Source organism: Bidens hawaiensis, unplaced genomic scaffold (genome assembly GCF_021521415.1).
Source record: "Bidens hawaiensis isolate Kalapana, Puna unplaced genomic scaffold, B.hawaiensis_p1.1 tig00035977_1, whole genome shotgun sequence".
In the NCBI taxonomy this organism is placed as follows: domain Eukaryota; kingdom Viridiplantae; phylum Streptophyta; class Magnoliopsida; order Asterales; family Asteraceae; genus Bidens; species Bidens hawaiensis.
In genome coordinates, this window is record NW_027496276.1 from 37,529 (window position 1) to 60,403 (window position 22,875).

General features: G+C 34.8%; 3 protein-coding genes and 1 pseudogene across 4 annotated transcripts; 2 read left to right on the forward strand and 2 right to left on the reverse strand.

Moving 5' to 3' along the window:
• Positions 1–541: 541 nt before the first annotated feature.
• On the forward strand, positions 542–2,258 carry LOC143588074 (uncharacterized). The gene is made up of 2 exons (XM_077069186.1): positions 542–1,253; positions 1,942–2,258. The coding sequence occupies exons 1-2, from the start codon at positions 953–955 to the stop codon at positions 2,112–2,114; spliced, it is 474 nt and encodes a 157-aa protein (XP_076925301.1). The 5' UTR covers positions 542–952; the 3' UTR covers positions 2,115–2,258.
• Positions 2,259–3,753: 1,495 nt separating this feature from the next.
• Positions 3,754–8,089, forward strand: LOC143588083 (DNA polymerase lambda-like; annotated as a pseudogene). Its single transcript, XR_013145020.1, has 13 exons — positions 3,754–3,771; positions 3,837–4,066; positions 4,155–4,235; positions 4,320–4,450; positions 4,545–4,601; positions 4,679–4,862; positions 5,159–5,212; positions 6,656–6,744; positions 7,039–7,129; positions 7,253–7,333; positions 7,575–7,642; positions 7,737–7,821; positions 7,895–8,089. The product of XR_013145020.1 is annotated as a DNA polymerase lambda-like (transcript).
• A 462-nt stretch (positions 8,090–8,551) lies between these two features.
• On the reverse strand, positions 8,552–10,797 carry LOC143588075 (uncharacterized). Its single transcript, XM_077069187.1, has 3 exons — positions 10,410–10,797; positions 9,585–9,962; positions 8,552–9,372 (listed from the first exon to the last, which is right to left on the reverse strand). Exons 1-3 carry the CDS (start codon positions 10,725–10,727, stop codon positions 8,749–8,751), a joined length of 1,320 nt encoding a protein of 439 aa, XP_076925302.1. The 5' UTR covers positions 10,728–10,797; the 3' UTR covers positions 8,552–8,748.
• Positions 10,798–19,502: 8,705 nt separating this feature from the next.
• LOC143588076 (uncharacterized) lies at positions 19,503–22,376 on the reverse strand. Its single transcript, XM_077069188.1, has 2 exons — positions 21,712–22,376; positions 19,503–19,820 (listed from the first exon to the last, which is right to left on the reverse strand). Exons 1-2 carry the CDS (start codon positions 22,029–22,031, stop codon positions 19,577–19,579), a joined length of 564 nt encoding a protein of 187 aa, XP_076925303.1. The 5' UTR covers positions 22,032–22,376; the 3' UTR covers positions 19,503–19,576.
• Between the last annotated feature and the right edge of the window lie 499 nt (positions 22,377–22,875).

Sequence of the window (22,875 nt, forward strand, 5' to 3'; positions counted from 1 at the left end):
TTGCGATGATGGGCGTATGATCGTCTTTTGCTATTGGGTTACTCTGAATACGACTTTATTCGTTTGTCGTTAAAAAAAAGCCTAGAAACCTTAATAAAAAACAAATTATGGACTTAGAGCATTCTCATTCTATTCTCTATCCATAAATCCAAGATTACACTAAAACACACTGTATTTCGTCTATCGTTTTCAATTAAATAATATTTTTTTATATCTTTATCATTATCATTTATCTTTTTTTCATTCACAGACACTTTTAAAATATATTAAAAAATTATAAAAATTGAAAAATATATTTTTAAATATTCAGTAACATCCATAATATAAAATAGGGATTGGATGAGAATGCACAACATTATTTATGATAGTGAACGCCTTTTGCTATTAAAAACACAAAATAGCCACACTTTATTCAATAGTCAATAAAGAAAAAACAAAATAAAAAAAAACCTAGAAACCTTAATAAAAAGGAAACCAACATTACCCATCCATCCACCAAACTCACTTCTCTTCTCTTCCCCCCAAATGTCTCACACTCACACCCTCCCGGACCTCGCCACCTGCCTCCCGCCGGACTTCCTCACCGGCGACCTCGCCTACTCATCTTCCACCGAGTCCGACAGTGACGATGATGACGTCACTGGGTTAACTCGCCGCTTCACTCGCTCTGTTTCCTTACAACACCGCTTCAAAACCCCTTATCCTCCTCTCAAGGTTCATTTTCATTTTCAAACAAAAGTATTATTAATTTTATTTATTTTTAAATTTTCTAACTTATTTTTTTTTTTATCATATTGTTTTGACGAAAAGGGGTTTAGCTGGCTCGCCGGAATCGACATTTAACTGGAATGTTTCCGGGCCCACTCAGGCTTGGTCCACACCAACGACGCCGTTTGGTCACCGGAATGAAGACTCTTGGGATCTGATTTACGCAGCTGCAGAGCAAGTGGCCATGATGAAATTCAAAATGAAAATGAACCACATCAACGACGTCGTTTTTGCTAACAGGGGTTTACTCGGAGCCCAACGTCCAGTCGGAGCTCCGGTGACTCATTATTTATCCCACACTCAGAGAGTTAGTGCTGGTCCGTTAGGGTTCCGTCAGTCTGCGTGGCCTCCACTTCCGGTTGAAACCCAACGCCGTCAACAAACCGTTGGTTTAAATAACGTTGTCAAGAAAGAACGTGCGGGTACCGGCGTGTTTTTGCCACGTAATTACCCGAATATTCCACCGGATTTTAATAAAAAACCAGGTATGTAACTTGGGTGTAAACCCAGTTGCTTTAAGCTAGACTAGGCTCGAGCTATGCTACTTTTAACTTACGAGAGCTCGAGCTTGTACTCGGCTCGTTTCGAGCTCTTTTTCAGAAGCTCAAGCTTGAGTTTGGCTCGTTTGAACCCTTTTTTTCTAAAGCTCAAGCTTTGCTAGCTAGTTGGTTTTTTTCAAGCTCGGGCTTTGTTCAAGATCGGCCCGTTTTGGGCTTTTTTTTAAAGCTCGAGGTCGGTTAGCTAGTTGGTTTTCTCATGCTCGGGCTTGGTTCGAGCTAGGCTCATTTCGAGTTTTTTTTTTCTAAAGCTTGAGCTCGGCTAGCTAGTTGGTTTTTTCATGCTCAGGCTTGGTTTGAGACTCGCTTGTTTCAAGCTTTTTTTTTTCTAACGCTTGAATCTTAAATCGGCTCATTTCGAGCTCTTTTTGGAAAGTTCAAGCGTCTCGCGAGTCATTTTCTCATTCTCGGGATGGTTTGAGCTCAACTTGTTTATCGTTGTTATTATTATCAAAATATCAACCAATTTATATATATATTTTTAATTAATTTTCTTTGTGAAAACCTTTAAACGGAACATATTTTATTTCGTACTGTATTATTTTAGTGTGACTTGATTGATGTTCTGTTCATTATTATTAATCTAATTATATTTTTTGGAATTAAATTTAAACAGCTGGAATAGCTCAGCCATTCAACAAAAACATGGACCCCATTATTGGACCACCACAACCAAACATTATCCTTGCCGGATTTGCTCCACCACAGCCACCACCACGGCGCAGCACTGGCCGTGAAACACAAGAAATTGTCCTCCCTCAAGAATGGACATTGAAGGTTAAAAAATAGGTAGAAGTTTGTAGGGATTTCAATAGTATAGGGTATTGAAGAATTTTAATAAGCTAAGGTAGGAATTTGGAAAAAGAAGTATTGTTGGGGGTATGTTTTAGTTGGGAGAAAGAAGTGTAAGGGGGTAAATAGTAATATTTGATGCGTGGGTTTGTTTTTTGGGATATGTAATGGATGTCTCGTCTCTTTAATTCAAAATTAATAAAAGAGGCCCAAATTTTGAATGTATTTGGTGTGTTTTCAGATATTGTCAGCATGCTTTCTACACTAGCCTTTTGTATCTTTTTATATTATTATTAATATTGATTTTTGTAGTTTGTAAAGTAAATTCTTGGAAAATTTAAGTTGGTAAGTATAATAAATGATAGATGTATGGTTTGGGGTGTTATTTTATTGTTTGAAAAAGTTGGGTTCAAAAAAGGGTCATATGATTAATTGTTTGAAGTGCGTTCCCTCCCATACTTTGGTTGGTAACAAGATATTTATTTTACGTGCCGTTTGGGATTTATTCAAATATTCGGCTATCATGTTTTTGCTATCAGCCATCAACATATATTATGATTCCATAAAATTAAATAGAAAACAATGATGGGAGAGTAACTTTAAAGGTGGACAAAACTCGGTTTGGAAACTGGTTTGGCAAGAATTGGTTAGAAACTGAACCACCAATTTGTTGTCGGGTTGGGAAACCCTCTGTTGAAACTGGTAAAAACCGTTGTCGAACCTGTGAAAAACTGTAGCTGGTGTGGAAAATGAAATCTTGTTTAACTTTTGTTGACCCAAACCGGAACCAAGCTGGTTTGGAAAATCCGGTTTGTACACTTCACTTTGCTTTTTTATAAAAGATAAAAGAAGTGGGATAACTTGTTGCAAACATTCCCACTTAAACACCTCATACCCAATCCATGCCCATCCATGACATGACATGAGCCAAATTCACCACACCTGATGGGGTTGGGGCTATGGCACTTGTACAATATGTGACACCAAATGCCAAAAGGCCCAAAATCATGATCTAAATATAAATTCATTGCAAAAGATTTTGACAGCCACAACTTTGAACATATAATGTTAAACCTTGACTGTCTCAAGTCTTAACCCATATGGGATGACTTTCACTTATGTTATTTCTCATGCTTTTTATTTATGTTTATATTTTTTACACACCCCCCCCCCCCCCCTTCTATCACTTCTATTAATCTATTTGCTATCACCAGTAACAACACTATCACCTAGCTAAATTTTCGTTCTCCACTTCTAGAAATTGATTTGTTCTATGAATAAAAGACAATAAACTTCAAAGACAAACGCACACTTATTGCACAGAAAATGCCGTGACATATCAAATGCTAAAATATAATTGTTAGTCGAACATAGTGTGAGACGTGTCCCATGGCGATGACCTCGTGTCGAATTGTAGAATAGTAGAAGATAACGACGGCTAGACGGTCATTTATTTTGTCAAAGAAAAACTTTTGGATCACGTGTAATGATACATCTCAATATCTCATATTTAGTACTTAAAAAAGTTTTTTTTTTTTTTTTTGCTAAAATAACCATGAAATTATAATATCCTAATATCAATCATGATACGCATTCTTATTTTAGTTAAGTTCCAATTCAAAGGGGTAGGTAATTGATGGTGTTGCATTTTCCAGTATGTGGTGATTGATGATTTAATCTCTGTAATAGTATTATATTATATTATATTATATTATTCAGGCCATTCTTCTTAATCAATGGTTAGAGGACAGTTTGAGACTAGGCGAGAGACTCAACCAAGACTCCTCCTACAAGTTAATTGCAGGCCAAAACACGCCTAATGAGAACCCTGTTGAACCTTCAAAATCTCAGTTATAAAAAGCTGAAAGCCTCACCCAACAAGTCAGACACTTCTAAGGACAACTCATCACCCGAAAGCCCTTCAAGCATTAGTCAACTCAACACTGATGGTCAACATAGTTCTGTAAGACCTCTTGTTACTGATTTATATATCTCAATGGTGTGTCTGATATATATTTCTTTTTTTTTTATACTCAGATAGTTCATTGCCTTATCATCCTCCTGATTTAAATCGAAATATTACTGAAATATTTGGCAAGCTTATTAATATATATAGAGGTAAACTTATTATTAACCATACCATTCTACACATTCATAATGAGTTGTTTTAGATTCACTTTCGTATTTTACTAAATGTTTCAGCTTTGGGTGATGATCGGCGGTCCTTCAGCTATTACAAGGCAATTCCTGTTATTGAAAGATTACCGTTTAAAATTGAAAGCGTTGACCAAGTCAGAGACTTACCCGCTATTGGAAAGTCAATGCAGGATCATGTGAGTAGACATTTTTCATAAAACATTGCATTTTCTTTTGGACATTTTATCTTCAGTATGCATAGTTAACATGAAATTAGGTTTACTATTATAGATACATGAGATCGTGACGATTGTCCAAGTTGGAACACTTTGAGAGTGATGAAAAGGTGTGTTTTACATTACAAAAATCAAGATTTGTATAATATTGCAATCATGAATCGTTAAATTTAGATTACGAAAATAAAGTAACTGATTGGTTGTATGTGTACAGACAATTAGCTTGTTTGGGGAAGTATGGGGGTGGGTCCCGCTACTGCGCTGAAACTTTATGAAAAAGGACACAGGAGTCTAGATGACGTTACACACAAATTCACAACGGTTAGGATTGAAATATTTTGAAGACATCAGAACAAGGATACCACGCCAGGAGGTCTGGGTTCTAAGGTTTTTATTTTTTCCAGCATATTCAAAGAACATAGATGTGGCAAAATGAAATATTATCTTCAAATTTGTTGAATTTTGAAACTAATTAATGTGTGCAGTATATAATTTTAATAATGATATGATATTTTGATAAAGATGATTTAGGAGGTTTTATGAATTAAAACTGCATTTTTGGTGAGTTTGACCTTTCGTTTTTTAAGATGATTTCTTGTTTAAACAGTTGAAAAGTGGCACTCCTAGAAAAGGTTAATAATATGAACTTTAATTGATATTGTATAATAGGTACAAGAGATGGAGCACTTGTTGCAGAGAGCTGCAGAAGATGTTTTACTTGGAGTAAGTATTCTTTCTTTAAATTATATCTATGATCATTATGCTTAAAATGTGTCTTATGCTTTAATTTGTCACTGAATATTAGTGATTATTTTTTCAAGTTAATATGTTAATTGAAGGAATATCTTGGCTTACTGAGATAGCCAAGAGAGAACCGAGAACAACTTAAAATGAATAAACCATGATTGGAATTAGCGTGTTAAAGTTCATAAAGAAATAAAGTGTTTGGCATTAGACACTTTGTCATTAGTCTTATTGTTGTTTTAACTTGTTTTAAGGTCTGTAAGGTTCCATTTTTTGGATGAGTAATCCTACATCAATAAATCATATATATCTATAACCCCATGAAAATTTTGATGTTCTTTGGGATCTAGTCTACTTTAACTCTGAAAAGTAAATTATTTTTATCATTATCTGGTAGCAAGCATTGATATTAGATATGTAATTTTTAAAGGATAGCTTTCAAATTATAATCCTACATCAATAAATCATATATATCTATATTAGATATGGATCTAGTCTACTTTAACTCTGAAAACTAAATTATGTATGGCACTTCAACTCTTGTAAAGCTCGTCATTGTGAAGCTTCTCTTATCTTGTTTCAAATTATAAACATAAACAGTTGCAAATTCTCATTTTGGCGAATTTCATGCTAAATTTATACCTGTTTTACCTCTTGTATTAGAGCATTCACAGTAGCTTCTCCATCCCCATCCCTATAATTTAACCAAAAAAACACATTTATTCCTAAAATTTAAACATCTTTTAATAACCTCCCGCATCTCATTCCCCATATATACCCCGATTCAGTTAAATAATAATAGTTATTAATTCTGCTTGTATAACCCTCTCCCTTTCTTTCGCTGTCAAAAAATATAATTTATAGTTATAGGGGGTGAATAGTGGAACCCCAAGCATGGGTTTTATATTCCTTTCTCATAATATTTGGATATAAGGATGCTAATGTAGGGTGAAAATGCAAGTTTTTTGTGATTTTTATCATTACAAAGTTTTTGTGGCATGATTTGACTTTATCTGAAAATCAAAAGTTAGTTTTTTATTTATCTTGTTCTTATTTTTATTTATCTTGTTCTTATTACATGTTAATTGGGTTTGCAAAACTTGGGTGGCCAGACCAAAATATCTTTAAGTTCATATGTGTAAGCAAAAATAAGTTAACAAAGGAATCACAAATATCCTTTAATAGAAGACCAACCAACCAATAATCACAGAAGATTATATTAAGTTCTGACTTTATCTGAAAGCATTGTTAGGCCATGTAACGAGTTCAGTTAGTTATCGTTTATTTGGTTTATGGTATAACCAAATAATTAGGGTTAAGGTTATTCTTGTTCATAAAGCTCTGTCAGTGATGGTGTAGTTTCTTTCACATCCTATTTCTGAATTTGTTTCCTAATAATGCTGTGATCAACTTTTACCGCAGGTGAGTGTTGTGTGTGGAGGCTCATTTAGACGTGGAAAGGCTACTTGTGGGGATATGGACATTATAATTACACATCCTGATGGGAAAAGGTCATATATCTAAACTAATACTTTTTTAGCTTTTATAAAAATTGCATTGAGAAACCATTTCCTGTTCGGTTTTAAATTGAAAGCTTTAAGTTAAACTGATATAAATAACAAATTCAATGTGTATGTTGGATGTAAAGTTATTATAAACAATAATTTTTTCAGTTGGTTTACTTTAAAAATGATGCTGTCTTTGGGTTTGTTCGAGCTAAACTAAAAAGTATTAATATATTTTTTGTTCTCTTTTATTAACTTTACTGTTCATGGTCTTCAGAACTGAATGGATTTGTTTTACAGCCATATAGGTTTTCTATCCAAGTATGTAAATCATTTGAAAGATATGAACTTTTTAAGAGAGGATTTGGTTTTCAGTATTCACAGCGAGCAGGTAAGTATGAAATGTATAATATATATATGTATGTATGAATTTATCTTTGTTTATTGTTTGTTTTTATCTATGATTTATGGCATGGTGGAAGATTATATTTCCTAAGTTTTATCAGCTGTGCAGGGTACTGATTCCGGGGTTGATACATACTTTGGTCTTTGCACATATCCTGGTCGTGAGCTCTGCCTTCGCATTGATTTGAAGGTATAATGCTCATACTTCCAACTATTAAAAAATGAATAGTTAATGGTTCATAATATTAATTTGATGCGTCTATCAGTTAATACTTAATAGCCTTAACTAGTTACTTATAAAAGACTTTCACAATGGCGGTTCCCTTTTTGGCAATGTGTTGTGTTACACATGCTTTTATGAGATTTTTATGTGTTTCAAAACAATCTGAAATATTGTTTTATATGTACATGACTCGGTTTTCATTTTTTAGGTGTACCCAAAGGATATATACCCATTTGGGCTAATACATTGGACAGGGAACGATGTGGTGAACAGAAGGTATGTCGGTTTTATATGTATTTTTTGCAGTTTTAATCATTGTAGCTTATAATGTCGGCTTGTAAATGATTCTAAGTTGACGCCTTTATTGCAGAATGAGAATACTTGCAGAATCCAAAGGGTTCCGACTGGACGATAACGGGCTTTTTCCTGCAGCTCATGGATCTAGTGGAAAAAGGGTGATAATAGTAATAATAGCAAACGAGAAGTCGGTTTATTCCTAATGGCTGGCTGATTTTACAATTTGCGCAGGTCAGTGGTAGCACAAGTTTGAAGTTTGACTCAGAGAAGGAAGTGTTCGACTTTCTTGGATTTCCGTGGCTTGAACCGCATGAACGCAATATTTGACAGGCATGCTATGTAAGTAGGAGGGGGGAATGTTTGTGTTTGTATATAACGGTTATTTTAGAAGTCAAGTAACTTTGTAGCTTTACAGTTTCGTTTGGTTTTATGGGATTGATTTGGATGAAACTTGAACTTTTGTTATCGTTTCGTTTTAATTACCATAACTATCTTTACTAAATTGAATATGTATGTTAGGAAGTAAAAACCTATTTTGGTCTCATTTCAGGGGTCTTATGTCAGTTATGTTGTGTTTCAAATCCTTGATACACTTGGGCATTTTTGTGCAAGTTGGTGTTGTGCAACGAGACTCGTCTAAACGATTTCAAGCGGGGAATGTATGCAATCTTCTTTCCATCTCCGTAATTTCAGAGATTACATTATGGGACCGAAGAGGTGAGGAGAAACAACGGTCTCCTGTTGGAACAGTCTCTTTGGAGCACCTGCCGAACTGTTGGTTGGCGTGATCCCAGTTTCATTCATTCTACATTCTTGAACGACTTATGGCCCAACTCAGTGTGCACTTACAAACCTTAAAATTTCACTTAGGCACAAATGACTTCTTGTAACCTCAATAATCATCATTCAACAATATAAATAACATAATTAAGTCACTAAACATTCAAGTATATGATAAAACCTACTAACAATCTCTATTAGATCATCTAAGAGCACATACAAGCTCAAACGTTTACCTACCTACAAATGTCATACAACCTTTACATTATATGTACAAAACATGACAACAAAACAAAACAATTATGTCACAACTCCCCAAAGTTATTGGAATCGATCGCCACAATCTTCGAAACACCAAACCTCGGGCCATTTCCTCGGCTCTTGAACAGTAACCTAGCACTTCCAGTAATCTTGTCACCGCTCTTGGTACGAACTATTGGTTGGTCATCCTCCTTTTTCAAGTCACTTGGTGGCAAAAAGCAGTCCATTGAAAGACCTTTTATGTTAAAATCAACTTCCTCAATGGTCCAAACCTCCTCCATTTTCGTCTCCGAATGGCTATCCGGATCCTCCCCGAATCTAAACAACGAAACAGTTGTTTGACCACCGTGCGCAATGTTAACACCATCGATGGTGCGATAATCTTGGATTAGTGACTCCATGGTTGTTTCCCAAAACACATTATCACTTCCAGGCGTTTTAATTCTTATTAAATGTGAGTCTTTAAGTTGGTGCAAAAGACCAGTTCTTTGACTAAAATAGCCCCATATTGTGTGCTTCATAATTTGCACATTGTTACTGCTTCGTATTTTAAGACTTGAAGGCTCTGCTTCAAGCTTTAACACGAAGCAGTCTTCTCCCTTGATGGTCTTCTCTCCGATACAGATTGAATTTGTGAATAAGTTAGCCGTTGACTTTGGATCAAGACCCTGTCAAAGTCAAGATTTGACTTTTAGGCTTTAGTTGACTTTAATTAAAAGGAATTTAAGCAATTGACAGCTAAGAAACTTTAATACGTGCGTGATCTACTCCAGATTATTGTTAGGTTGATTGAAATAGGACCCATGTTGAGATACAATTCTACTTTTATCACTCATTTTTTAAAAATTATATCGACATGTAGATAAAAATAAATTAGTACCTGTAAGGAACGACGAAGAGGTCTAGGAGGGCCTCTAGAAGCATGGGAATGGTGCCATGGTGTCTGACGCCACGCCACCTTCCCGTCGCTGCCAGCGCTGATCTTGTAACCGGAAACAACGAGCTCCAAACTCCAAAGGTCCGGCCTTTTTTGCCATAACACAAACCCACCCATCTCACCACCATCGTTCTTCACACTCTTGGCCTTCAACGCTTTACCAACACCGCAGTTCACGGTTATTTCGTCAATTGCGTTGAATTCCAACGCCACCATCTTCACCTTCCCCACGGCGTACATACTGTCGACTGAATTTAAAGCCTTTTCGCCTCCTGCCGCTGCTATGTATTGTTGCACGATGTATTTCGCCATTGAAGACTCCTACATAAATAAAATTATGATTAATACTTAGTCATGTACGAACCTGGCACGAGTCAATCGACCCTGCAGTTTTTTAACTTTATATGTAACATATATTACGGTTTCTCTACCAATCCTGTGATTTTTGAACCCTGACACGAGTTTTCTAAATTTACTTTAAAAAACACATGTGGCAAGTGAAAAACAAAAGAAAATAATAAAGCTTTGAGTTTGACTAAGTAAATAAGTAATTATGTTATTCTTTGTGTATGATTATTGCTTGGAGCATTAACTTAACTATTCGTGTTGTACGTGACATAAAAAACCTTATTGTAACTTTTAGTTTCAATGACATGAATAAAAAGTTATCATTATTTATGTGACATGTGACATGACCAGATAACTCCAACCTCAAGTTAAAAGACATCCAAGTATCGAAAAAAAAAACGAATAGTTAATAGGACTTACGATAGGGTGATCGTGAATAGCCGGATTGATGCCCGCGGGGTGCGAAGAGGACACCGAAAGAGGGACAAGAGGAGCTCCAACAACTCCAAGCAAAAGCTGAATTTCACAATTCCGTCCACCGAAGTCCGAAAACTGTCGTTTTTGATCAGTGGAATGAGGTTTCATCCAAGATTTCAGCATTCCAGCCACCGAATTCGGGAAATGAGCATTAGCATTGTGATTAATCTTGATGTCTTCGAAGCTTTCCTCTGGTATCGGAACCTCGAGCACGGTTTCGAGACCGTCTTCGTTGTCTAGGTTTGGACATAAGGTCTTCATTGTTAAGTTTAGAGAAAGATAGTTGAAGTATTGAAGACTTGAAGTGTGTAATGGATTCAAATGGAAAGATATAGGCCAGTGAGAATGACCAGCCAACCATGAGTTACTTTGTAACGTGCCAACTCTTTTGTTATGTCGTGTCCGCACGCTCACTAGTTTTCTCTCTCTTTATTTTTTATTTTATGCTAGTTCAATGTTTAAAATAATATTATGTTGGTAAATAATTAACATGTAATGTAATAAATTAATGATATTGCTTATCTGACTTAAATTTTTATCAGACAACGTATGATTTGATTATTGAAAAAAAATCCGCTTTGTGGCTATGATTCACTAAAATAAAGCCCAATCTAGTTGTTCTTTCTTCCTAACATAAGATAAATAAAATAAAAGACTCACTACATTAAAAATAATTAATGTATCATATTTAACATAGTGTTATTATATTGAATAAGCTTCAAAATGTCCTTTGATATATTCAATTTTTTAAATTATATGGTTACTTTCATAATAACTATATGGTTTTTTCTATATTAAATACCTTTTTAAAATTTTTGTTACGATTTACTACATACAAGTAATTTTATGTGTGTGTATATATGTATTGAAATGATTACGTACGTAGCTTACTACTTTCCTTGTCGTTGGTGAATCAAACTTATAACACATTAGCTAGCAATGAGAGAGTTGAAGTATTGACTAAATAACTTTACCTCTAGACGTAATCAATCATAACCAACTATCTTCGAACAATTGTTTGTTGGTAAATATATATATTATATTCAATACAAAACTAATTTTGACCAGGGAATAACGGAGAAAATAATAAGCTTTTATACATGTACACTATTAGGTTTTTAACCGGATATATCTTTTCGTTGTTTGTTGTTAATATACATTATTACATATACAAAACTAACTTGGTTTGTGTTGTTTGTTGTTAATATATTGTTTTTCGTTGGCCGTTCAAAAAAAAAGATTTTTAACTGGATATATTTCTCTCCAATATGTATAAACTTCTCTACTTAAAATGGTTTATACTTCATAAATTGAGCAGGCCTAGGTTGATGTTAAGATATTAAATTTCAGGCGTCCAAAATTTTAAATATGTGATTTTTAATATATTAATAAGAAAGAATGTTGTTTAGCAATTAATAAATAGCACAAAGTAAAAAATAAATAAATTATCAAGTGTTTGGAGGCTGTTAAGTATTAACAACAGCGTTACAGCAACATTATGATCTGGTTGTAATGGAAATAGGGATTGCATTTGGTTAAGGTATGGGTTGAAACTTGAAAGACAGTGGAATAATCTGGTTTTGTCGTTTATGGTGGTTGATGTTGGAGCAACCGGCAATTGGTTTGGCGGTTTGCATGGTTTTTAATAAACCCATCCGATTCATCATGTAACGCACGTTCCATGATATTTTGTGGCCGGGGGTTCAAGCTACCATGACCAGATGAATCGTCTCGTCAAATTTATGTTTATTCCTCACTAAAAGCTTACAAGTTACAACATTAATGAATAAAATATCATAACCTCAAGTATTTGAAATTAATGTCCAAAATATCAACTAATATCCTTCTTCCGATCAAAAGCCCTTATACATTTGTTTAAACTTCGAATAAAACTTAACGGCATTAAGTTTTTCTTCACGGAGACAAAAAATGTTTAAAATGTGAGACTTCCATTAGGAACATTTTCAAGTGGGATTATTAATGACCAACTACACAAAAATGTGATCATTAAAATCCAATTTGCATGCTAACAATGAATTATCCAGTGCTTTGATATTATATATACTTGTCTGTTAAACACGAGTATATTACGAGAAAAGCCGCTAATCTCAAAGGATCTCCGACATAAAACCTCAAAATGCGACCTAGCGTCGATCTACTTAAGGAAATATTATTAATAAAAAAATGAAGTACACCTTGAGAACAAAGTTGATCGTAGCTAGAATCGTAGAGAATGTGTGAATCGTGTTCAATGATCAACCTTGCCTATATTTATAATATAATAAATGTAACTGATTTCGAGGATCCCACCTATTTAATAGGTATTCAAGTTGGTCAGCACTCATGGCCGTTATAATACTCATTCTACACATTTTGTTAAGTTACTTAGCGAATTTAAGGGTGGACTAAGTTTCTAACGTTCACCCGTGACGATAAGTCAAAGCAAAAAAGAAAAAGTTTTTGATTCTCAAACACCAAATGTCTTTAATTTTAATGAAGTAGATTGGAAGATATGTCCAAGAAAGTATGGATGTAGACATTTATATCTTGTATAACACATCAGATGTCATTTAAATTATATTTTTTTATAGGTGTTAACAAGTTCATGAACTTTTACATATAAACATAATAATGCTGGTACATACCTCTACACATAGTTGCTTAAGACTACATGACTTCATTACATGTACTTCAGAAAGCGTTAATCCCGATTTGATTCACATGTGAAGAAGGTTAATTACTTAGACAGAGAAAATGAAGTTCGTTAGATTTTGAGTCTTGATTATATAGTTTATCGGTTAATTACTTAGGGCGTGTTCGTTTCGTAGAATGAAATGGAATTGGAATTGGAATTTACATAGGAATTGGAATTTAAAGGAATTGAAATTGGAATTTAAACATTCCCATAGGAATGGAATTTGCTAGAATTGAAATCCCAATTCCATCTAACGTGTTTGGTTGGCCAATGAGTCGGAGGCAATCACTTTGACCCACTCTACCGACGACCCACAATGGTTTTGGACGACCCGGCCCGCTGATGATCCGAACCTCTTCCACCCGACCCGACCCGGCCCGCTTTCGTTTTTTTTTGTTTCGTTATTTTTTCCAGTTTCATTTCGGTTCGTGTTTTTGGCTTCAGTTGGTTAGTTTATTGGGTTTTGTTCCGGCTCGGTTTCGATTTTTTTGGTTCGTTTAGGTTGGTTTTTTGTTTTCTGTTTTCTTCGAGTTCTTTTTTTTCTTTTTTTTGTTAAGTTTTTTGGGTTTCGGCCCGTTTCGGTTTTTTTGGTTCGTTTAAGTCGTTTTTTTCTATTTCTGTTTGGTTCAAGTTCTTTTTTTTGCTTATTTTGTTCAGTTTTTTCGTTTTGTGTTTGGTTCAAATTCGTTTTTTTGCCTATCTTGTTCAGTTTCTTGGGTTTCGGCTCGTTTCGGTTTTTTAGTTCGTTTATGTTGTTTTTTTCGGTTTCTGTTTGATTCAAGTTCATTTTTTTTGCTTATTTTGTTCAGTTTTTTGGGTTTTGGCCCGTTTCGTTTTTTTGGTTCGTTTTTTTCGGTTTCTGTTTGGTTCAAATTCGATTTTTTGCTTATTTTGTTCATATTTTTGGGTTTCGGCCCGTTTTGGTTTTTTTGATTCTTTATGTTGTTTTTTCGGTTTATGTTTGGTTCAAGTTAGTTTTTTGCTTATTTTGTTCAGTTTTTTGGGTTTCGGCCCGTGTCGGGTTTTTTTGTTCGTTTTTATCGGTTTCTGTTTGGTTCAAGTTTGTTTTTTTTGCTTATTTTGTTCATTTTCTTGGGTTTCGGCCCGTTTTGTTTTTTTCGGTTCGTTTATGATGTTTTTTTTCAGTTTATGTTTGGTCCAAGTTCGTTTTTTGCTCATTTTATTTAGTTTTTTTGGTTTTGGCCCGTTTCGGTTTTTTTGGTTCATTTATGTCGTTTTTTTTTGTTTCGTTTCCGTTCGGGTTTAATTTTTTGTTTCGTTTTGTTCGTTTCCCTTTTTTTGTTTCATTTTAGTCGGTTTACTCGGTTCGGTTTAACTTTTATTTTGGTTAGTTTTTTTTTGTTCGGTTTATGTGTTTTTTCTGTTTCGTTTTGGTTAGTTCGGTTTCGTTTCATTTCGGTTTCTATTCTTTGTTTCGTTTTGGACCATGTTTTAGGTTTCGGTTCGGTTTCGCTTTTTTTTTTTTTTTTTTCATTTTGGTTGTTTTTTTTTGTTATCTGGGTCGGGTTTTTCGCTTTCGTTTAAGTTTGGTTTTGGTTTCGGTTTTCTAGTTTAGTTTTGTTCGTTTCGATTTTGATTTTGTATTTTTCATTTGTTCCGTTTTTTTCGGGTTTAGAACTAAAACGAAACATCAAAACTGAATGGTAACGAAACTGGAAAAAACGACTAAAACGAACTAAAAATCGAAACCAAAACTAAACCGATAAAACTTACCAAAACAAAAAAACCAAAACCAAGACGGGTCGAAACAGTCAGAGTTTTCGCTTTGGTCGGGCTGGAAGAAATGGTCAGGTCGTCGGCGGACCGGGTCGTGTTGAGCCGAACTGACCATGGCGTCAAACCGAACACAAACTGAAGGGGCGCCGAAGCGAATGCGAGCTGATCCGGGGTGTTGACCTAAACGCGACCCGACCCGGAGCACTGAGATGAAAGCGCTAAGACTAGGAGCGTCGACTTGAATGTGAACACACCCGAAATGTCGACCCGAACGCGACCATGTTAGTCGCCCAATTGAAGATTCCATCAAATTTACTTGAATTGTTTCACATGATGGAAGGATTTAGAATCCTTTGTTTAAAGAAATTTGAAGGAATTGAATTCCAATTCCAATTCCTTGTCAACCGAACACATAAAAATGGAATTAAGATTCCAATTCCAATTCCAATTAAACGAACACGCCATGTCATGGGATTTTAATTCCAATTCCTTTGAATTTCCACGAATTATAAGAAACGAACGCGCCCTAGGGTTATCTAGTTTGTGTATATGCTATTAGTTTAATTAGTATTTTTTTTTTCATTTTAGATATTTAGAAAAACAATGGGGTCATGTGACCCTATCCCATTTTTATTATTTAGCACAACCGTATTTTAAATGTATGTTAACTGTTTGTTGTTTCCGTTTGCAACCGCGAAAATAAGCAGCAATCAACGGCGCGGTTTTGGTCCCACACTCCCACTTTTGATGTCAGTGTAATTGACAAAGTATTAATATGTGTCGAGTTTTTATTGATTACAAGTTTTCAAAAGCTTTTGTATCATAAAAAATTATAATTGTTAAATTAATAAATGAGAATATGAGATTCGTCTAGTGATCTACAGTTGGATTCAGCTTATTAACCGAGTCTAATGTTAGATTTGTAGCCTCATGACTTTGCTTATTCTTAGTTTGTAGGTTCAAGTCTCGTCTGGAAAAAATTGTTCTGGTTTAAGCAGCGGGTGTTCTTAGTTATGGGTTTCGTTTTAAGTGGGTGGGCCGGGTCACTACATTCTACTCTTCGGGCGGAAGGGTGTCCAGGTCTTTGCTATTATAAAACTGTAACATTATTACAAACTTTGGATACGACATTTTGATGGGGTGTTTGAGATTCCTTATTTTACCTCCTTATAACTTTTCATTAAGTTTATGGAACTTTTCCTCTTACAATATAAGCAATCCCAAACACCTTATTACTTTTCAAAAAGTTTATAAGTTACTAGCCAAGTGCCCGCGCGATGCAACGGCGGACGTGCAAACGCAACCGGTGTTATAACATTTGTAACCTCGCAACGATATGTGTGTAACTCGACGGTGCATTTAACTTGGCATCGAACGCGTAACCGCCAACCGGTACCAGTAAGCACGCCACACAATGCCTAGACGCGATCAAATCGATATGTATAAACATTGTCATCTATGGCTAGAGTGACTGGTGGCGACAATCAAGAAACAAAGATGGAATGTATAGTAATTTCAAATAAACTACTTTTTAACCCAATCTGTTTTGACGGACTTGTGCCGACCCAAAAATGTTCTAACCCGAAACCCGTTTTGGCATGACCCCTTTCAATCTAAACCCATCCCGACAAGAACTAACTTAACCTTTTTTTTGTATTGAACTTGTCCCAACCTTAACCCGTTTCGACACCATTAGCTGAACTTGTCCAACCCGTTGTTGGTAATAACTGGTAATCACGTAACATGTTAGTTTTTTTTAATTAATAAACTATAGCAATATCATACGCAAATTAAAGAGAATAGAATGCTCTTTTTTATGGTGTACTTTTTTAAGAAAAAATATTAACGTGTGAAAAAGTTATGGCGGTTAAAAAGTCGTGGATGTAGTTGGTTTATAAAGAGGGGAAAATGTGTAACTATTTAATAAATTAACTAAAATTGATTAAAGTTAAAAGACCATTATTGTAAATATTATTGAACGTGCAAAGACTATATCACCCCTACATTCTTAATATTTTATGCATTGTTACTTGTAAAATATGCAACAAAAATGGTACCTCTTAAAATTTAAGAGGTCCCTCACTCCTATATTATATATAGTATAGACATAGATAAGTTGGTAAAAATAAGTAATCCTAAACACCCACTGAATATCACAATAAACTATAATCTCATATCTCAATTTGATAATTTAACTCTTGTGTTACCCTTCTTGTCATCTATCTACGTGGGACAGATAAATTAATGCAATTAAACTCTGTTTGATGTAATTTCAGACTCCAAGTTACAAGTCGGTGAACTTGAGAAACTAATATTGACAAGGTCATAGTGGTTATGTTTTCTAATGTATTGTAATTATAATTGGTAATGTCTTGGTTAGCAAGTTAGGCTAGTTTATATAAACATGTCATGGTTAGACATTATAGGGTGGTGGTGTCATGAGGTTGGTGTAACCGAGTTAGGTTCATCAAGAGTCAAACCGAGTTAGGGTTTGAGAGGGGTTGTAATCAGTTATTTGAGTGAGATTTTCTGATTAATATAAACAAGAGTTAGTCTTTTATTCATGTTTGTTTATCTATCTGAGACTTGAAACTCTCCTATTCAAAACACTTTGGATCTCATCTTAGATCACGACGAAAGAGGATATAGGGAGTGCACAACTTTAGACTTTAGGTTTATAAAAAAAGACGCCTTAAAATTCTTATCTTTTGGGATGGGTTATTACGTATTACACAAACTAAGACCAAGTGTAGTCATAAAGCTCTACTACTAGGCATTATGCGTCACGTGGCGCCCAATCAGAGTTATGATTTTTTACAAAAACAGACTGTAGTCATAACTCTCCACCCCTAGGCATTATGCGCCACGTGACGCCCAGTCACTATTATTTTTTTGTTTTTTAAATAATAACTAATAATAATAATAATAAATATTGTAGTGTTATGGGGTAGCTGTAAATGAATAATAATAATAATAATATAGCACAGCAGGCCAGCAGTGAAATAATAAATCATCATCTTCTTCTCTCATTCATCGGATAACCTCGCCGGAAAATATGTCGGGATTCCATGGCGATTATTTCAACATCAACAACACGGGACGGTCACTCTCATCCATCCCTCTGATCAACACCACCACCACCCCCCCCCCCACAAAACCCTTACCGGTCACCACTCACCGGAATCCGGCGACATGAGACTTCATTTTTCAACACCACAAAACCCTTCATTCAAACAGTTTAACGGTAACATTCTTCAAAACTCATGCCATTCAAGCGTTATTAACAAAACGCTTAAAAAAAATAATCCCAAAACGCCGGGGAGCCGATGTGCCCCCGGCGTTATACATCAAAACGCTGCGCAAAACGTTCGACTACGGATGGTCTAATACATAGAGAGAATGTGATATTCTTGCATGAATTTCAAGATTTTAATTGTAACAAGTCATGCTTATAGGATCCCAAATACGCATGGCCTTGTCAAATTTAAAAAAAAAACTGTTGAAAAGAGTTCTTTAGGGGGAGGGGCACCGCGTGAAGAAGCACCATCACGCGTGATGGCACCACTCAACACCGCCGCCAGTGGTTTATCATGCGAGTGATGGGTGGGTTGAGTGATGGCCATCACGCAAGTGATAGTTGTTTTCCAAGAAAAATGACCGTTGGGGGGGAAGGAGCCACACACCATCACACCACATCCACCACCCCTAGTAAAATACCATCACATGTGATGGATTTGGAGTTGGTGATGTGACACCATTTGATTGGGTGGGGTGTGTGATGAGTGATGCCATCACATCCACCACCCCTCCCCCCCTTAGGCAAAATATCAAATACAATAATACCTTAACGTACAATAGGTACGCGAATCCTTCTTTCACGAATTGATCCATGAAATCACATCCCAACATCTTGGGATCATCAACACATACCCAATTAATCATCGATTCACCGGAAAAAACATATTTGGATCGTTAATCGATCAACTTTTTACCTTTTTTTTCACGAAACCCGTTTTTGAGCGTTTTATGAGCGTTTTAGTATCTTTTTGCCTTGTTTTTACCTTTGAGCGTCTCGCGTACCTATAGTACATTAAGACATTATTGTACAGTATCTCGACCCAAGAATATAATATGTTATATGTTAGAGGTAATAAGTGAAAATTCTGTTACGTGTAAATATTTCTTTGAAAATATAAATGTGGAAAAATTTTAAGGTTTTTTCAGTGAAGATAATATTATGAATTATATGTATTTGTATTAACATAAATCATAAGTTAAACTGCATAAAAAAAGTGATAAACCTATCAGTTGCACAAAGTTAGATATCAAGCCCACTAAAAATCCACAAACCCCATAAAAAGCCCAACAAGACCATCTTATAACAACGCCTTCTATGGGCTTGATTGCTGCTTGAAAGAGTATAAGCCCAACAATCTATGACAAGCCGAAAAATGAAAGAAAAAAAACAAACAAGTACGATAAAAAACATATGGCACATAAAAGATCCCATAGGGGAACTGAGGAAGCATAATAGTATACCTGCTCTCTTTATACAAACATTACATACGCATCTTTAAGTCATGCTACAATAACAGATGCAGCGGTAACCGGTAGCATACAACAAATATTCTTTAAATAGCTCACTGAATGTTTTTCCATTAATCGAACCAACTTGTATTCACGAAGGGACGTTAAAATGAAACAGCCACGAGATGACAAAAGCAAAAACCATACAAGCTAGCAAGAAGTTAAGGAACCGATGGCCTTGCCAGAAGTTACGATTATCTGCTGTGGCATTTGCGGTCCCACCATGTTCGATAGCTGATGACATGGCGTCATTAGCTTCGTTCCATTGTTCCATTAGCTCTGCCTCGTTTGCACCAGCAACATTACTTGCAATTGATCCACATATCTCACATATTCTAAGGTTTAAGTTGAACCAAATCAAATAATTAACTATAACATTTAAGCATATGGATATATAAAAAATTCCTGTTTTTCGTCGATTCAATCTTGTAATTGTAAACTACAAATAAATCAACTTAGAATCATAGATAAAGTAGTGACAATAATGTAAAAAGCTTTCAAGTAGCATAACAAACGATACCAACTTTAAAAATGATCGGTCTAGGTGATTTCACCCATGAAACTAGGATCCCGACACCATAAAAGATGTCGTCTTTAAGGTTAAATACGAGAATCTGACATCGTGTCAAACGTACAAGCAAAATAAGAAAATGTGACTTTAAGCTTTTAAAAGTTATTACGTCGATTTGACTCAAAAGGCGACTTGATGAACCGAAAGAGAGAGTGAAAAGGAAAGGATGAAAGCAAATTCCAACATGATTTAAAGACTAACAAACACATTCAATGTTTGCCAAACATAAAACACACATAGTATTATTAGTTGCCGACTTCTTTTTTAGCTACTAGCATCTTTTTATGTCATATTAATAAACTGCTTTTTTCAACTTTATTATTTTCTCAATTATTCCCTGCTTTCTTTCTCTAAAGTGTTGATTCCCCATCTGATATATTTGGACTTTTTTTTAACTAAGATTTTGTCACTGTTGCTTCTTAAATTGTACCTGGACAATGGACTTCTCTTTTTAGGAGAACAATGTTTATAAATACCAATATATAGAAGAAACATATTTAAAAGTTAACATATTCTTACTTGGACCAGCTAGATAAGGAAAATGAGCAAGAAATGATAATTAAATAATAGTATTTTTTATAGTTTTATGATTTTATCATTACATTTTATTTCTCTTCCACTGATAACTACTTTCAAAAAACATTAAAAAAGTTATAAAGGGTGAACATTGTATCTCCAGATCTACTCATAATCAAAAGTTTATATATATCATCCACTCATAACCCACTTACAACTACTCTGTATAATATAAAGAAAACGCTCAAAATAATATAATAAACCTGTAAGAAATACTCTAAAAGGAGCAAACTTGGATTACAAGTAGAGTAGTGGGGCTCATAAGCGGCAGAAGGAAAGGTCTAGACGAGCTGGATCATATGACAAACCACTATCAGACCACCCATATTCCTCCAACTAGGGCTTCGATTTCATTATTAAAAACCTTTTATAAATTTTAGCTATTTCCAGTTATTTCCCTTTTAGTCTAAGAACAACTAAATCGTGTATTGCCTTTATGCATTATTTTTTTCTTCGAACAGTAAACTTTTATAAACAACAAACACCGAAAACCACTTCCTCCAGACTCGGAGGGAAGTTACCAACAAGGAAAATTACATTAACGAAAACTTACACCAATTCGTCCAATCTATATACCTTAATTTATGCATTGTTATTAATTTCAATATTTATGAGGTAGTTTGCAATTTAAAATTTTAGAATATTTGTCAAATTTAAAATGTAGAACCTTCTTGTAATATATAAAGTATCGAATAATATATCACTTTTTCTTGAAAATTATATCCATATTTATTGTGTGATATTTAATATTGAATAATACATCACTTTTTCTTGAAAATTATCTGTCTTTATTTTGAGTTTCCCCACCTAGTAAGTTACCTCAACCACCTCTAAAAGTTACCTCAATAATTGAAATTAAAAAAAAAAGAGGGTTGTTAGAGGTGAATTTTATGAACACAAAGGTCAACTAAATCCCAACAATCAACTACCTCAAAATTAGAAGAAGATCCAACTAAACAAAACTTACATTTTAACTTACAACAAAAACCAAAATCAATCTTGATTTGTCAACATGAATATTATGTTATGTAACCAAAATAATAAAAATAGAATCTTGGAACATCTTTGTAAGTACTTACTTGTTGCCCTTAATCTTGAACCAAGCTTCAGCACAATGTTTATGAGCAGCAGCTAAATCATCTTTACAACTACAACCCAACTCAAATGCAACTCCATTCTCACAATCTTTATCATTTGTTAAGTCAAGACTCAAATGACAAATCCTACAATCTCTCTCAACCTTTGACAAATGTACTTTAGTGTACTCATCACCACCAGTTTCAAGATCCACCACTGAGATCTCAGAGGTGGCTGTTGTACTGTGTTCACTAGCATCAGATAACCGTGAACCATCGTTGCCAGACTCTAAGTCAAGGTGGGTTTGGTATAAAGTTGCCATCTTTGGAGATCAAGATTGGAGAAGGTGTGGTTCATGTAATGGGTTAGTGAAGGTGAGACCATGAATAATTGTATTGTGTTAGAATAATTTGGTGGCCATGAATGGTTGGTTGGAATAAAAACTGGAGGAATTAAATAGGAGTAGTAGTGTTATTATACATAGCACGGGAATAGAGAGGGAGGAAGAGAGAGTTTTAATTACTTGTGAGTTGTTGAGTTGTGAATTTGTGACTTTGCATCCTTCTATTTTTACTTTGTATTTTTGTTATTCCTTTTTTTCCCCTCCCAATTTAGCATCCACAAGTATCTAAAATAGGCTACGTAGGCCGAGGTCTGAATGATGTGGCAAAGGAATGGGTTTTGAGTGACAAACTTTTCTTGTTGTGGGACAAGTTTGTGAATGTGGGGTTTGTAATTGCAAACCTGCAACAAACTTGCAATGTGACACGTTTGTGGGTCACCCCTCTCTCATTGATATATATAATTATAATATTTTTTAATGAAATTTGTTAAAGTTTGTTGTTGTAGAAAAAGTGAATGTTTTTTAGAAAATTTTGAATATAATGTGACATTTATGTAGCGGTTTGTGAATGTTTGTTGTTGTGGATGCTCTAAAGTATGATTTACTCCAATAATTTTCCAAAAATTTAGATTTTTGTTTTAACCTAAAATTAGAAGCAAGTGTGTAAAAGGTTTTCTAAAACCAACCTGATCAGTGAACCAAGAGACTTAAGAGGAGTTGGTGTTTTGTGATTGATTTGGCTGTATATAAAAATATAATATTGTGCGATTGAACACAATTTATAAGGCATGGTATGCTGGGATAACGCCATTGTCCAAGTCAG